We start from the raw sequence: 17,084 nt of genomic DNA, 5'->3' as shown, positions 1-17,084 counted from the left end.
TATAAAGACATCACATAGGCTAGGGAGAGAAAATTCACTTTTATATCGACATGTAGTGTGTGAGTAAGCTTCCATTTCTCACAAACTACTTGAACATAATGAAAAAGAACACATACAGGTCAGGCGTCTGCTAATAATGTATCGAGTTTGTAAGAGCCTACTTCCCAATTCCACCTCCTTGGGACAGTTGACAGCGGTACGGTTGGTTGGGACAACTTGTTCTGGGCTAAAGAAGAAAGAAAAAAACTCAGTTGAAGAAATTTCAGTGTCAATTTGATCACCTTATATTTCAATGTCACTTGTTCATGCATTTCTCTGAGAGAAAGTAAATTTATAATTTTTCAATGGAATTTGGCATTCTTAAAAGACTTCAGTGGCACCTATCTCTAGCTAGACAGCACTGCTATTATGGAAGGTAGCTACTTAATTAATTATAACCAGCACCACTAGACAGACAACTACTTTATTACTAATAAAGTACTGTAATACAGTGACTGTCAGCTGTGCTAATAATGACATGTATATTAATTTTGTTAGCTAGCTGTGATAACTAGCCTAATCAGGCATGGAGGGTAAATGCATTCATCAGATATGATAATAATATAATCTGCTGTTGGTAGAAAACTGTTTTTAAGGCCTCCTCATATAGAAATCCCCAATGCAGGACAGGGGTTACTGAAGAGAGAAAGAAATATTTTTCAGAATATCTCACTCGTAATGATATAGAAAATAGGGGTTACACTCATGTCCTAACATTTTTGACTGCCTGCCACTTGAAAACATTCATTCAGTGACTTCAGTGGTGGGTCTGAAAGGGTCTTATTCAATTAGGAAAAGCCTTTGTCCTTTTTTGTTTGAATGTTGTTTATTTGTAACAAGGTAGGGACTACAAACAATAGCCTGTCCCCACTCCCCAACAGCCCAAGGGTAATTGCCCCATCTGTCCCAGAGAGAACGGGCACTCTTTTGGACTCATGCTACAGTAGCTACCAACAAATATTCAGACAACCACAGCTGTCACACATGAATTGTTTGGGCAGAAAATAAGCTTTCAAAATACAAACAGTATGGTAGAAGAATCCTAAAAAGAGCCAAAGGTGTACTTATGTACACACTGTGATGACGAATGTCTTTCAAGTTGAAAGTTTAAGAGGGTTTGTCAGAGTATGAGCATATAATGGTGAATGATTGCATTCTCACTTGTTAAAAAGGCACTGTCCGATCCCACTGTCCCAATGATCTTGACTAAGGATATAATGTAGAATGTTTATGGTTTTATATGAACACCTTGTTGTCAGTTAAGTGTTGAGATAGTGTTAAGTGGCAGGACTATCAGTAGATTAATCATTTTGCTGCCAATCCCAAACATATCTTGCAGCTATCTGCATTGCCATAAAACATAATGCGCTCAGCAAGGATGAACCACAGGAAGAACCCAGTGATTTTGGTGGCCCTATATAGCCTTTCCTCTAACGTCACCCTCAGGCCAATTTGAGAATCCATTGTTTTTTTGTTTTTGATTCCAATACAAAATCTGAGGTTAACTGCACACATTACCATAAACTTTGCTAAGTGCATCGATGCTCCAAAAGAACAAATACTCAAGTAAAATACAGATACTATTTATTTTTACTTAAGTACCATACTACAGTAAATGTACTTCGTTACTCTCCACCACTGATGATTTTGTTGTGTGTCCCCATTGCTGTGTGGTGTGTGCATACATGCCTTTGTTTCACCATCATGACCACTGTACAATAACTGCTCTCCTTGGCAAACAGTGCCCTCCTGTGGTAATGTTTGGGAAACGACACAACTTTGTTCACTGACACAATATACAGATTCTTATTTATTTTTGACTCGGTAAAAACACACTTAACATTATGACAAATATTTATCAAAACCTAAAAATAAAATGCAATGAATAGTTTACAGTACAGCATGCATGGGCAATACATACTGTATTATTGTATAGTTTACCTCCCAGTAGGAGGATATTTAGAGATTATATACAGAGTATTAACAATTATGTGCAGTTTATAAATGTAGTAATATACAAGATGTTGAAAGTGAGTGTATGTCATATTTCCAATTTAGCCTTTTTAAGACCATGAGACCCAAAATGTTTTATATTGCCTACATGTCTATATTAACACTGACCATTTAGTGTTCCTTATATGTAAGTGGTGAACGGTTACCTCAAGTCTTTACTTCTTTACAGTCCAATTTGTAACTCGGTGTCTGGAGTTATAACTCCAGAAATAACCAAAAGTGTACATACTACATATAATGTCTAATATTAATACCAAGAACTATATCATACAAACATACAAAATAATTGCACACAGCAAACATCTGGGTGTTCATTTCACTAAAATGTTAAATGAACACTCAGGATTTTACTGTGTAGAGTGCGGTACAACATATAAATACCAGTTAAAGTACGACTCTTTCCTATAACATTTTTGGCTCTCGACTGTGCTATTCAATAAAATAAGTTATTAAGTAATATACTAACTCGCCCAATAATACAAAGTAAAATCATCAGTGTTAATTTACCCATTTGTACACTCAAGGGTTAAACTAACACCAGATTTTACAGTAAGAATAGAAAATAAGGTGACAGTTTGAAATTGACTTGGTTACTTGCTGTTTTCAGGTTCAAGTTCATTCTACCGTCACGTTGTAGTTCTCATGCACAGTACATCTACAGTGCAGACAGTCCACGTCCACAGTCAACAGTACCGCCCTACGACAAATAGTCCTCAATCAACATGTCAATACGGACCGGTCCGCTTACAATCGTTCCCAGACTTCCCACCGACGTCCTATCGCACGACTCTGATACTCTCCAAATGTTCACAGGAGCGAATCACCTCATTCCAGAAAGTCTGATTCCATCTACCTCCCACACACACCCTTGTTTTCATAGACCTGGCTGCTTATTTCTCTCGCAGAATCTGGCAACACCGATCACAAGCCCCCTCGACATCAAGAGTGCGGTCCCAAGTCCCAGCGCTGCTGCAGGGGCCACGTGAACCGGGCGGGCTCTCTACTCCACCTTCCAGATGGCGATCTTGCCGTCCTGCTTGCCGGCTCCGCTGAGCGCGTAGCGGTCCTCAGCGGAGCAGAGCGCCGTGACTCTGTCGCCGTGGCCGTGAAGCTCTTTCAGGACCAGCCGGCGCTCCGTGTCCACTATGTAAACCTTCCCTTTGGCGGAGCTGCGGCCCACGCCGCCTACCCACACCTGTAGAGACGAAACAACACAGATTATTGTTTTGTGCTTTATTCTTAGATGTGGTTGTGCGTGTGTGTGCGTGTGCGTGTGTGTGTGTGTGTGTGTTTCTGTCTTTCTGATTGCTTTTGTCTAGTTTCCAATTGTTAACTTCATGTTTAACTACATTAAAAGCTGATGACCTACAGTATATGTATTATGCTATATCTCTATATGAGTTGTTGTATTGAGTCGTGTGTGTGTGTTGTACTGTGTACTAACTTGGTTTTTCACTTTTATCATGCAGTGGCAGCCACCACAGTCCTGTAGCACCACACGGTGGTAGGGTTTGGTACTGTCCTTCAGATGCCAGACACACACCTCTCCGGAATCTGCGCACACACTCCACAGCTCTTCCCTCTGCCACACACACACACACACACACATCACAGAGACACAGACTGAGGCATGTCTAGCTAGAAACAAACAGGAAATTGCAGCATAGAGCTGAATGTGTGTGTATGTGTGTGTGTGTGTGTGTGTGTGTGTGTGTGTGTGTGTGTGTGTGTTCTACCTCAGGTAGCAGCAACATAGAGCTAAATGTTGCATCAGATGCTTTCTGTTGCTCTGGAAGACTCAGTCGATGTTTTAATGAACCATTTCTCCATACCTCCATTATACTGTCTCTGGAACCTGGGGGGGAGAGAGAGAGAGAGAGAGAGAGAGAGAGAGAGAGAGAGAGAGAGAGAGAGAGAGAGAGAGAGAGAGAGAGAGAGAGAGAGAGAGAGAGAGAGAGAGAGAGAGAGAGAGAGAGAGAGAGAGAGAGAGAGAGAGAGAGAGAGAGAGAGAGAGAGAGAGAGAGAGAGAGAGAGAGAGAGAGAGAGAGAGAGAGAGAGAGAGAGAGAGAGAGAGAGAGAGAAGGGGAGAGAGTAAGAATGTGTGTGTGTGCGCGCCTGCAATACTGTGATATTGTGTGATACTACAAAACGTATCTCATGGTGTATGTGTGTTCATCTGTTAGTGTTGAGTATGTTTGTGAGTTTGTGTGTATCTCGGTGTGTGTGTGTGTGTGTGTGTGTGTGTGTGTGTGTGTGTGTGTGTGTGTGTGTGTGTGTGTGTGTGTGTGTGTGTGTAACTCACAGCACCACAGATTTCCGTTATAGATGTGGACGGACAACAGACGACCGCAGGACAGACGGAACTGCTTCTTCACCTTTAGGGGAAAAAACATTGTTATTGTTTTATGGCAGATAGCCGAGCTAGCAATGAGCCGCCTGGGAGAGAGTATACATTAGAAACAAACACTGAACAGGTGCTCTTTATCCAAACTGACCTGCAGCGTGGAGACGTCCCACATCATGACACTTCCTTCTGCACTGCAGGAGTACGCCACCTTCTGACTGGAGGGTCAGACGTTTACATTAGTATTTTTTATTATTTATTGTTTAAATCTTTTTTTGTCTTTTTCTGCCTTTATTGTTGGAATACAGTAGACTGACAGGAAATGGGGGGAGAGAGATGGGGAGTGACACGCAGCAAAGGTCGTCGGGATCAGGAATCTAACCCACGACACGCTGTCAGGCAGCCTAGGTGTCTGGACCGCTACACCAGCCGTCCGGGCCGACATTTACATTAACCATTTCGTTGCTTTTACACAGAGCAACTTAAAGCCCTCTTCAGACCTCAGCGTGCCAGATTGACTTGAGACTAGTGTAGTAGTCTACATATCAGTGTAGTAGTATGTTCCATCTGTGAGAGATGTAGTGCGTTCTCTCTTCACACTGTGTGCGTTACTGGTTGCGATCTGTGTCAGCCGGCAGGCTGCCTTTCCGTACATTTCTATGTGGCTATTGTGGAAATAACAAAAGTTAGTTCTGCGATCTGAACCACTTAAAGCCTATATAGACTGCGTTGACTACAGTCCTCCAGGGGTCTATTCTTGGTCCCCTCCTTTTTTGCCTCTAAACCAAATCACTGAATATAGCAGATCTACATGTACAAGCTCACGAGTGGCATTGTGGTTTCACTACGTGTGTGTGTGTGTGTGTGTGTGTGTGTGTGTGTGTGTGTGTGTGTGTGTGTGTGTGTGTGTGTGTGTGTGTGTGTTACCTGTATTTGTCAGTGCATAGAGTCAGTCCAGTGACCTCAGCCCTGTGTTCAGTAAGCTGCCGGTTACACACCATGGAGACCATGCTGATGATGTAGATCACAGAGTCTTCAGAGCCCATCCACACCTGGTCCTTATCCACACCCAGCATACAGTTCTAGTGTGTGTGTGTGTGTGTGTGTGTGTGTGTGTGTGAGAGCGAGAGAGCAAGAGAGAGCGAGAGATTAAAAGTCATACAAAAACAAAACCACAAAAAAAATAGTGTATTTCTACAAAGTGCTCTCTATGCTATAGCTCAGTGGTTCTCAACCTGTGAAAGAAGGAAAAGAAAGAAAAGAAAAATATCTTTCCTTTGAATATGGCGATCTACAAGCTCACAAGCTTGTAGATCTGCTATTTTCACAATATTTACCCGTGGAACGAGTCAAACAAAATGTAATGCATCAACTCCTACATTCCAAGTGCTTATCAGGGTGGGGGGTCCCCAGTTCAAATATGATTATTTTGGGGGGTCATGGCCTGAAAAGGTTGAGAGCCCCTGCTATAGCCAACCTCTCCACTAGGTGGCAGGACAGATCTTTTAATTGCTTATGCAAACATCCAATCAAATTCATGTATATAATAATGGGCTAAAAGTATTAAAATATGACAATTTCCAACACAGTAAATATGCATTAAATTGCACACTGTACATTCATTACAGTTAATATTGTTTCTTAAACTCACAGACGGCAGATTTGTTGCTAAATCTGCTACATTTATGCGACATAATGGTGATGTTAAATAATGTGTGTCCCTTATATTATAAAGGAATTAACAAGCTTTGATGTTCTGTGGTAAACCAACCAAATAAACTTTGTGTGTTCCAATAGTACAGTGCAATAAAACAATACACACCATCATTTCCCACATGGTTAGATATGAATGAGGAAGTTTTAGACAACGCAATAAAACAAAGATACGAGTGATAGTATGTGTGTAGTTATTATAAAGTGCTACCAATCATCTTTTTAAAGCCAAATGAGCAACGATGATATTGGAGGAACAACAGGTCAGAAATGATATGTATCAAACAGTAATACATGCACAAGCATCCACACATGTGGATCAAAGGTCGTGTTAGGCCAGTAAATACCGGTGTTGGCCATTTCTTTAACGACATTCCCTCAAGACATCTTTATTGGTAAAAAACAAAACAGTGCTCTCTCTCTCTCTCTCATCAATTATAGTCCTGTCTCATATAAATAAAATGTCTCTACTTGTACCTGTATGAGTAAGTGACACATACTGTAAATCTTTCTTGTATCTCACCCCTGACGCCATGTCCTGTGAGCAGCCTATATTTTGATTTACTGCCGGCCAGCTGAGCTGAGTCAGTTATGATGTAATATTCTGAAGTGCCTATTTTTGTGCAGCACACTTTCATTGCCTGTTATTCTGAAGAAAACATGTTCTAAAAAACTAATGATGCAATCATGTGCCATTACACACATGTGGCACACCAATTGCACAATTTCAAGCCATTGGGCTATATTACATTTTTATATTACTCTTTCAAATGCAAATAGTTCTCAGCCCAAAACATAATGCTGTAAAATGTTGTTAGGCTACATTGTTAAATGCAACTACTTTTCGTATTAAAAATGAATGTGGCCTTTTTTATACCAGATGCTCAGTAAAGAGTAGTCTTTCTGGACATAATTGCCGGCAGTTTGAAAAGTCCACATATGCACAGACAGTCAGACACCCACAGATATACCCACACAAACCCAAATACAGTGTTTGCCACAATAACTAGCACTCCAAAAAACGCAGCTTTTCCCCCTGAACTTTCACAGTACTGTAGATTGTAGAAATGCTGCTGCATGGCCCAGATCTACACTGTGCATGACCTGGTATTCAAGCTGTGATAAATTATTGTTTTTACCCCGTTCACACACACACATACAGATAAGTTAACCTATTGCATGTGACTGTGAGTAACGTTTTGAGAGCAGAGGAATGAATTAGCACAGTACCCTGAAGTGCTTCAGTCCATTACAGCCGACCTTAACTTCATTTACCCATAGCCTTCAACTTAACCCAAGACCGGGAACGTATCTGTGTGTCATTTTAACATTTCTTTGGCTATTCAAAAATAGCAGATCTACAAGCTCATAGCGTGCCACCGAGTGTCACGCTATGAGCTTGTAGATCTGCTATTTTTGAAAAATCTTGAAAATATGTGCAAATCTTTGAATATATATATTTTTAAAGCTAACATTTGTAACTAAAATCTCTGCCTCTGGGGGGTCCCTGGAACAAAATATTTTGGCGGTCAAATACATATCATTTTGGGGGTCCTTGACATGAAAAAAGTTTGAGAACCACTGATTATAGCAACATAAGGTTTTTCAAAAAACTTTTAGGATTTAGAAGACATTTGTAGAATCCCCAGAAGCAAAGATTTGAGTTAAAAATGTTCGCTTTAAAAAACATATATATTCAAAGATTTGCACACATTTTCACGATAAGAAATAAATAAATAGCAGATCTACAAGCTCATGAGCTTGTAGATCTGCTATTTCTGAATAGCCAAATAAATCTAAAAAAAAGGTGCTTTCCCCGGTCTTAATGGGTTAAATAACTTGGAAGCTCCCCTGTCCCACAGAAACCTCCCACAGTAACGCTGCCTTAGCCTGGTAAACCCGCCCTCCGGATATCTCATTTGTATTTGATTCTGAAATCAAATACAAATGAGATTTCCGGAGGGGGGTTTACCAGGCCAACGCTGCCTCTGTTGGGTTTGATTCGCTTTGATCTGCACTGATTGTTTCCATGTTGGTTCTTTATATGCTGGGTGAAATGACTCATACAGTATTAGATAGTGACCCATATACCCCATTCAAACCACATTGTGTAGTTTAAAAAAATCAAATAGACACGCACTACTACACACAGAAAAAATAACCTGAGTTCCAATGGATCCAATGTAGTTATTATTAGTCACAAGCTCCTGTATATACTTTTCATTGGTTATTATTTATTTATTTATTGTATTTATTATTTAATTATAAAACCCACACTTGACCACTTTCAGAAGAAAAAAAAAATAGCAAAAAATAGCAGATCTACAGGTTTGTAGATCTGCTATTTATGCTACTTTTGTGCGACACTGTATACCATGCGAGTATATAACATAATTTTATGTTTGTCCCTGTGTGCCGTCAGTGAATTATGTGACACTGTATGACTGCTGTCTTCACTTTGTGTTTACTTACCAGTGATAAATGGTGCATTTATAAATGGTAAATGGTGCATTTGTATAGTGCCTTTATCCAAAGTGCTTTACAATATGCATTACATTCACACATCGGTGGTAGAGGAAACCATGCAGTCCAGTGTAACTGTTGAGCCAAATTCATACCAAAAGAAATGCCAAAATGTGTTGTGTATTTCCATTTGGAAAACAGTTATTTTCAGTGAGAAGAATGCGCATTCTTATGCTTAATGTAAATCAGGTTATAACGTTCATCATAGCCGTGTGTATTCATGTCTGTAATGTTCTTACCACTCTTGCTCTCCCAACTTGTAGACAGGTGTGTGTCAGCGACCAGCTAGAAGCATCATAAACCATCACCTTCCCCCCGCTTAACGACACCCACAACTGACCTGGAAAACACGCACACGCACACACACACACATAATTATATTCCTTGTTATCAATTCGTTCCCAGTCCCTTATCACATACTTGTGACCCACAAATACCAAAGTGACATATTGGAGTAGGGCAAGCTGTAAATATCAAGTTCAAAGATAATTTCTTTGAAGTATTAAAACCGAAGCCACAGACAGGGGGAGTTCTCTGTATGCATTCTACTGGAAAGGCTGTTTGGCACACAGTATACACAAGCAAAAACATTTCATTCTGATCCAGTTGCATGACGGAAATGGTGATGGAGAAACAAGTTTGTGACTGTAAATCAAATTGCCAATGCACATATACCCTGAGCAAGGCACTAAAGTCACTCACCAACTCAAGAGCACAAAATTAAAACAGTCATATTTGAGTAATTCATTAGAGTGAGTTTGTGTTTTTTAACAAATTAAATAAACAGTACAGTAAACATACTATACGGACACTCTTCACTCCACTATTTATATTGTGTCTCCACCCTAGACCCCCTCAGACTCCACCCTAACCTAACGGTCGTCTTTCCACCCAACATTCATCCAACTGCTATTTAAAAACACCTCTGGAAGAAAACGGAAAGTAACATCCTGTGTTTCATTTGAGAAAGCGGGAGTGGAAAAGGAGAGAGAGCCTGTAGGAGAGGTGGATGTTGGGGGTCCAGGGGGAAGAAAGGCCGGAGAGAGAAGCATGAAGGGGGAGAGACCTGTAGTAAGAAAACTGTTGGAAGAGAGTGAGGAGAAAAGTTGGAAAGGAGAAAGGTAAAAAAGGGAAGAAGTGATAATGCGGAAGAAGAGAAAGGTTAAAAGGAGGTAGCAGACAGAGAGAAAGAGAGAGAGAGAGAGAGAGAGAGAGAGAGAGAGAGAAAGAGAGAAGTATGAGAGTTGGACATGTGCCAAGTATTCCGTTCAGTGACCTACATTCAGACCAGAGTCACTGAGAGGAAATGAATAGCAACACTTGTTCTTTACAAACCCCCAAGTGATGACTCCTATAAGAAGTACTGACCACTACTTTGTGTGTGTGTGTGTGTGTGTGTGTGTGTGTGTGTGTGTGTGTGTGTGTGTGTGTGTGTGTGTGTGTGTGTGTGTGTGTGTGTGTGTGTGTGTGTGTGTGTGTGTGCGTTTGCTGTTACGCGTCACATAATATCTTTGAGCGTCTACATGCATCATCAGTATGCATACTATGCATGTGAATGCGTGAGTGAGCATTTGTGCCTGTACTATATGTGTGTGTGTGTGTGTGTGTGTGTGTGTGTGTGTGTGTGTGTGTGTGTGTGTGTGTGTGTGTGTGTGTGTGTGTGTGTGTGTGTGTGTGTGTGTGTGTGTGTGTGTCTGTGCTGTGTCATGTGTATGTCACCTATATCTTTGAATCTAGATGGCATGTTTTAGATTGGGTGACCATGTCCAACATAAGGATCATGAGGATAATGTCAATGACCCCAGAGCAGGGGTAAAGTCCCCCGTAGAGACTAGGGTTTGCCTTTGGCTTGGCCGGGCACTCCACAGAACACAATTGGCCGTGTTCGTTAGATGGGAAGCCGGATGGGAAGGGAGTTCTCAGTTCTCAACGACTCCTAGAGCAGGGGTCTTCAACAGGGGGTCCGGGACCCCTGGGGGGTCCTCAGAGCTACTATAGGGGGTCCGCCAAATCTTTGTGAGATAGGATTTAGTTTTTTTTACATTAACCAGTTGAACCCTAGAATTCCTTTTCTGAGGAGAACATTAGGCAAAAATAGCAGATCTACAAGCTCACTGCGAGGCGTTGCGAGCTTGTAGATCTGCTATTTTTGGCAAAGAGGTATAGGTGTAGAGGGGAAAAAAAGAGCAGACCAGTAAAAAAAAAAGTTTAATCTGAAACACAAATTTATACAATATAGAGGGGGTCCCTGCTTCATCTCTCTCTCAGCTAGGGGGTCCTTGGCCTGAAAAGGTTGAAGACCCCTGTCCTAGAGCAAGGGTTCCCAAACTTTTCAGTGCCGCGACCCCCCAAAATAATCATATTTGAACTGGGGACCCCCCACCCTGACAAGCAAGCTTGGAATTGTAGGCGATTACATTTTGGTTTGACTCAGTTCCACAGATAAATATTGTGAAAATAGCCAAACTGCTTGGAGATCAGCTATTTTCACAATGTTTGCCTCTTTCTTATGTAATATTTGACAATTTGGCCAATTTGGTATTAAAATGGTCTTAAAAGTAATTAAATTTCAAACTTCAGATATGTGCAGATACCCTGTATACTTATACTGTATGTTGGTTTGTTTACTGTTGAAGGAGAAAACAATGTTGCACATTAAGCTAATCATCTGGGGACCCCCCAAAATGATTTGGGGTCCCCCCTTGGGAATCACTGTCCTAGAGGGTTGTTGCGCCTGTTTGGCAGGGAGCAGAAATGGATAACCGGGGACTGAATATCCCCTTCCTCCGTGCTCCCAGTGATACCCCTCACTGTCAGGTGAGGAGGCAACATCAGCGGCATGGGGCGTGCACGCGCAGTAGCAAAGAAGCCACAAGCGTGGCATTTTGCAATGAAACTTACAGTAATCCGACCGTCATTGTGGTCTTGTCACAAATGTTAAGACTCTCAGGAGGCCAGGTATTCATTGAGTGAGCAGTAGAAATGTTTAACCCATGGAATCTTCACTTTGACAAAACCTGAAAGCCCAGGGCCCTTGAAAAGGTCTTCACCTTTCACCCAAATTCAACAACAACCGGCCATGAAAGCGTATTCATACACTTATTTACCAGGGTATACAATAAAAGCCAGTGTTCATTTAATTCTGAGTGTCAAATATAAAATTACCTCTCAGAGTAAACACTCTGGATTTTGCTTTATACTTGAAGCCAAGTCTGAATCTCAAGATAAAAGATTATTTATCACTACCTTGCCGAGGGGATAATGAATGGCTTCTAGATTAGTGTCTTTCTCCATTTTCTATACGAGTTGGCTCATAAAGGAAATGACAGGACAAAGAAGGGAGTGGTGTTATGAACCCAGTCTGTCTTTGACGCTTCAGCGTGTTTGTCTGTCTCTGTATACGCATCTCTTATTGTTGGACTGTCTATGAGTACTGTATATACTGTGCAGTACATCAGGTGTTATCTGTGTGTGTGTGTGTGTGTGTGTGTGTGTGTGTGTGTGTGTGTGTGTGTGTGTGTGTGTGTGTGTGTAGCTCTAAGACCAAATCAGAACAGTCAGTCACAGAGAATGCAACCTAACACTTGTCGTCATAGTGACAACAGAATACTAAAGACGTTACTGGGTCACGTGACAAACAAAGGATGTGTGTGTGTGTGTGTGTGTGTGTGTGTGGGTGTGTGTGTGTGTGTGTGTGTGTGTGTGTGTGTGTGTGTGTGTGTGTGTGTGTGTGTGTGTGTGTGTGTGTGTGTGTGTGAGTGAGGGAGAGACAGAGAGAGAGAGAGAGAGAGAGAGAGAGAATATTGTGTATTAATGTGAGTTTAACTTTTATGTGGTTGTCTGCATTTTGTATCAGTTGGTGCCGTTGGTGAAGGTGTACTGTATGTGCATAGTATGTGTGTGTACCTGGTGTGTACAGCAGCACATCCACAGCTTGTGGTGCAGTTAGCTCCAGTGAAGGGTTAATCTTGTGTTTCAGCGTCTCTGAAGTTGTCTTGGGAACCATCATAGGTACTATAGACAGACAGACAGAGACAGAAAGACAAACAGACAGACAGACAGACACGCACGCACGTGTGCGCGCTCACACACACACACACACACACACACACATACACACACACACACACCCCCACACACAAGAAATGGTGTTGAAAATGCACACATCCTGTCTGCATCTAAAAGTTACCTTTACTTATAGGTTTAAATCCACAGAAAATTTATTTCTGTTCAATAAATGCACGACAAAACATCAATAAAGGAACTTGCCTCTTTCACTGCTCTTTGCCCTAATTTAGTACTCCAAAAACTATGAATATCTTAATCCTCCAGAATTTCGGTCAACCAATTGGTATCTACAGAGAACATCTGAACGTAAACACCAAATGCACCACGGTGAAAACATAACAAGCCAGTCTTTTCCTCATTGACGGATCCCTGGCCTGCGTACTTCCTCTTTGACTAATGCATGCATTTAGTGAGGCCCTGATTGACGCTCGGCATGTGACGTCTCACCTCGCCCAAGTAAGATATTGCAGAGTGCAATAAACTGCCAGGATTTTCACGGGTGAGCTTCAAAAAGACATTTAACAATAATCATCACTATGAACATTGTCAGGTTATTATCAGGTCTCTCTTGTAAAAGAAATTTATGATCTCAATCGGACTTCCTGGTAATTTTTTTTTTTTTTATCTACCTTCCATCTTGATGCGGTCAAAGTGGGCCAGTTTAGAAGCAGCGTAGATGGACTTGTTACTCTGAAGGCTCCCCACCACTGCATCCATCAACAAGGCATTGGTTAGAGCTTGCTGCATGTACTGAGGGTCCTGGGTAGATACAGAGAGAGTGGGAGAGAAAGGGAAAGAAAAAGAGATATATATGAAGATATATATGAGAGAGAGAGCGAGAGAGAGAGAGACAGCAAATTCATTAACTGTGTTATTCGTTTAGAAATGTGAGATATTTATTTATTTATTTAATTGTGCCATTTGTAACTCCAAGAGTGTACATATGTAACCAAATGGATCGTTTTGGGTCCATATGTACAATCTCAGAGTTAAATGAACCCTCAGGGTATTACAGTGTACTATCTCATCAAGCTGGTTAGACTGGCTAGCTGTGGTGGTGGGTGCACATTCCTAAGATTCAGAAGGCTCACTGAATGACTGACATGTGTTGTACATTAACAGAGCAATGCACATCAGGGGAACTGAGAGACGGCTTAAAGGAAACTGGGGAGAAAAGGCATGAAACGAGTGAGAGAAAGAAGAAGAGACAGAGAGAGGAGATAAGCTACCTACACAGAAGAAGAAGAAGAAGAAGAGACAGAGAGAGGAGATATGCTACTGCACCTACACAGATTCTTTTACAAAATGATACCATCTGGTTTCATAGGGGAAATTCATTGTGCGTGCGTGCGTGCATGTAGTTCAGCTATGCTTTAGGAATGTGAACCACACCCACAAAGGTTCACACACACACACACACACACACACACACACACACTCTATTTCTCCCCCTTTTAGTACCTCCTCTCTTTAGCAGTGCTTTCTCCCACAAAATCTCACACCCTCACAGGGTGTACACATGTGTGGGTGCGCGCGCACACACACTCACATGCACATACATATGCACGCACACACATCTTCCAAAAAGTCCAATTTTTTTTACTCCACTACATTTCTAGGAAGGCTGTGGTCAGGTCATGGACCTGGTGAGACGAAGGAGGAGCCGGGCCAGGAGGCCACCCACAGAGCCTAGTCCCTCCATGTGCCAGAGCCTCCCCGTGTTTCAGGCAGAGTAGTTCTGGAGAAGCGGACTGAGTGGCCCTGTCTTTCCCTATAGGACTGATCGTGGGTAGCTACCTGGGATGTAAGTTGGGGCTTGATCAACCCCGGCTGGGTCACCTGGGCGAGGGTGTATGTTGCGAGACCCGAAACACCCTATGACCCCAGGCTACAACACTGATGATACATCCCCAGGTGCATCCATGTGATGTATTCTTTATAGTTATGGAATATGGAGTACTAGTTACTTTTTGCTCAGCTATTTTTTTAATGCAATTGGCCACACGCTGTGTTCTTCACTGAAGAAAACCAATCACACTACCCGCTCTCAACTGGGATTGAAGTAAAAGCAAAAAATATGTCACCCAGGCGTGCAAGGCTAGGCTATCCATCTTGGTTATCCCTCTTTCAATCAAACAAAAAGGTGGTAATCGTGCTTTGGAATACTAACCATGATACTGACATGATATTGGCCATGATACTGCCATGATACTAGCCATGATACTGGCATGATACTGACTTGATACTGGCCATGATACTGACCATGATACTGACATGATACTGGCCATGATACTGACATGATACTGACTTGATACTGGCATGATATGGGGGCGGCCATAGCTGAGTGGTTAGTGAGCCCGCCTAGGGAGCCAGAGGCCCTGGTTTCCCCAGGTACGATTCCAGGCCAGGCCAGCAAATGTGTCGATGAAATGAAATTTGTCCCTGAGCAACACTCTTAACCCCTAATTGCTCACAGGCCCTCATTGGAAACAAGACCGCAAGGACTTTCATGAATGGACCTGTTAAAGGAATTATCCTTTATTATACTGGCCATGATACTGACATGATACTGGCCATGATACTGACATGATACTGGCCATGATACTGACCATGATACTGACATGATACTGGCCATGATACTGGCCACGATACTGACCAGCTCAATCAGTCTGGCAAAACAGACAAACCAGAACACCCATTGCCTGATTTCAAGTCAATGTTTGAGATTTTGGGAATAAGAAAGGGTTCATATATTTTCAAATATTTACCATGTTATTGTTTACCGTTTTTCTGATTTGATTGCATTTCTATGTTTTTATAGGTGTTTCTATAGGCTTTGTAGCGTAGTGATTCTACAAGAAGCACATCAGTGCATGCAGTGCATGTGGTTTCAAAGAGTTAGGTTCTATAAATTAATTGTGAAAACATTACAGAAATTTAAAAAAAAATTACTTTCTTTTTATTTTAAAGTATTTGTAAAAGCAGGTACTTTTAAAAGCAATAACTTTTTTAATTTTGAGTAAATGTTTTTGAGCTACTTTGACTTTGACTCAAGTACTCGGGTTGAGTACTTAGTCCACCACTGCTTAATGGTCCCATATGGTCAAAAGGCATTTTATTTTGTTTATTTTTTTCCCCCTGTGTTTTGCATTGTTTTTGCACTCAGGAGGTTGCTTATGCACTGTGTAAACATGTTATCTCTTGTGCCATTTTTCAGCTACTCACAAAATTATTTCTGTTTTACAAGCCATTCAAAATCATATCCCATGTAAACAGGCTGACCAAACATTGTTGAGTTGCGCAGGAGCTGCAAGTTAGAACTCAGTTGGAGCTATCGAGCAAGTTCACACTGTTACACTTTTGAGGAAATCTTGGAGTACAAGAATTTGACTGTCTGCTACTGGCTGTATTGTGTAGGCACCTGACTCAGACTTGACCTTGAGTTAGCATAAAATGACCAGTAAATTAGGTCATGGAAAATATATTGTTCCTGGCTGCCAGGCGGCCAAACAGCCTCTTGAAAGAGAAGACTTAATGATCAATGGATAAGCCTCGGACAATTTTCCTCATCGAATCGACCAAATATGTCAATATGAGAATTGCTTTACTCCCAATTAGCAATATCGGTACAGCTGCTTGGCTTTCTCTTTGTCAAGCCAGCAATACTAATAGCACTCACAGTTCATTTAAATACATGCCCAAAGCTTCCAAATACCAGTACAGAGAGTCCACATTGATACCCAAGCCCGATGATGTTTTTAAGTATTGTGATATAGTAATATTTCAGAACACAAACACACAGAGGTTTTACCTTGTGCTGGTCAGCCAAGTTGCGTCCAGCCCACATCTCCTTTACCATGATGTTCCAGAGCTCGGTCTCAGTCTTCAGGTTGGCCTCGAACGTCTCCTTCCTGCCGCTCACACGCAGCTTCAGACTGGGGATACGCAGCAGCAGGAACGGAGCAGACGACACCTTCACCTCCTTCAGATGTGTAGAGAAAATGGAAACAAAGATGAAGAAAAGGGAGAGAGAAAGATCAAGAAAGAGGGGGGGAAAAGCATGGGATGCCGACGGATGGATGAAAGAAGAGAGCAATTGGACTTATGCCCTATGCAGAAAAGTGAAAATATAATTTAAATCAAATGAGAGGTGGGGGTGGGTAACCAATTTTGTGAGGAAAGCTGCACTTGTAAAATGGTTATTCCCTTGTAAATGATAATAATGCATTTTAACACCACTCAACATCATCCTTTGAATAACATAGTTCCCACACTAATTCCTGTGGGCAGGTTATCTTTAGTGAGAGTTCATGGCTGATCTACCGAGTGAAAACACAGTGTACTGAATGGCCTACCACTACACTTTATCCTAGAGTCAGAGAGA

At 41.6% G+C, this 17,084-nt stretch overlaps 1 protein-coding gene across 2 annotated transcripts in view; it reads right to left on the bottom strand.

Annotated features, from left to right (window-relative positions):
* Positions 1–895: 895 nt before the first annotated feature.
* The window catches only part of LOC308095224 (DENN domain-containing protein 3-like), a 35,799-nt gene continuing 19,610 nt past the window's right edge, over positions 896–17,084 (bottom strand). Inside the window, exons 21-31 of one of the 2 annotated variants that reach the window (XR_013934048.1) lie at positions 16,512–16,682; positions 13,330–13,459; positions 12,539–12,646; positions 8,872–8,972; positions 5,324–5,478; positions 4,548–4,614; positions 4,355–4,427; positions 3,789–3,907; positions 3,497–3,634; positions 2,235–3,247; positions 896–2,172 (exon numbers count right to left, since the gene is read on the bottom strand). Coding sequence is in view for 1 of the 2 variants with exons in the window: in XM_080442199.1 (XP_080298325.1) it covers positions 3,053–3,247; positions 3,497–3,634; positions 3,789–3,907; positions 4,355–4,427; positions 4,548–4,614; positions 5,324–5,478; positions 8,872–8,972; positions 12,539–12,646; positions 13,330–13,459; positions 16,512–16,682 (1,257 nt within the window). In the remaining variant the exon portion in view is untranslated. Of the gene's footprint in view, positions 3,248–3,496; positions 3,635–3,788; positions 3,908–4,354; positions 4,428–4,547; positions 4,615–5,323; positions 5,479–8,871; positions 8,973–12,538; positions 12,647–13,329; positions 13,460–16,511; positions 16,683–17,084 lie in introns of both variants that reach the window. The other variant, XM_080442199.1, reaches the window with a different exon arrangement.

Source organism: Gymnoscopelus braueri (genome assembly GCF_963280865.1).
Source record: "Gymnoscopelus braueri genome assembly, chromosome: 11".
Lineage (NCBI taxonomy): Eukaryota > Metazoa > Chordata > Actinopteri > Myctophiformes > Myctophidae > Gymnoscopelus > Gymnoscopelus braueri.
The sequence above is the reverse complement of the archived record's forward strand: the minus strand, read 5'-3'. Positions and strand labels throughout refer to the sequence as shown.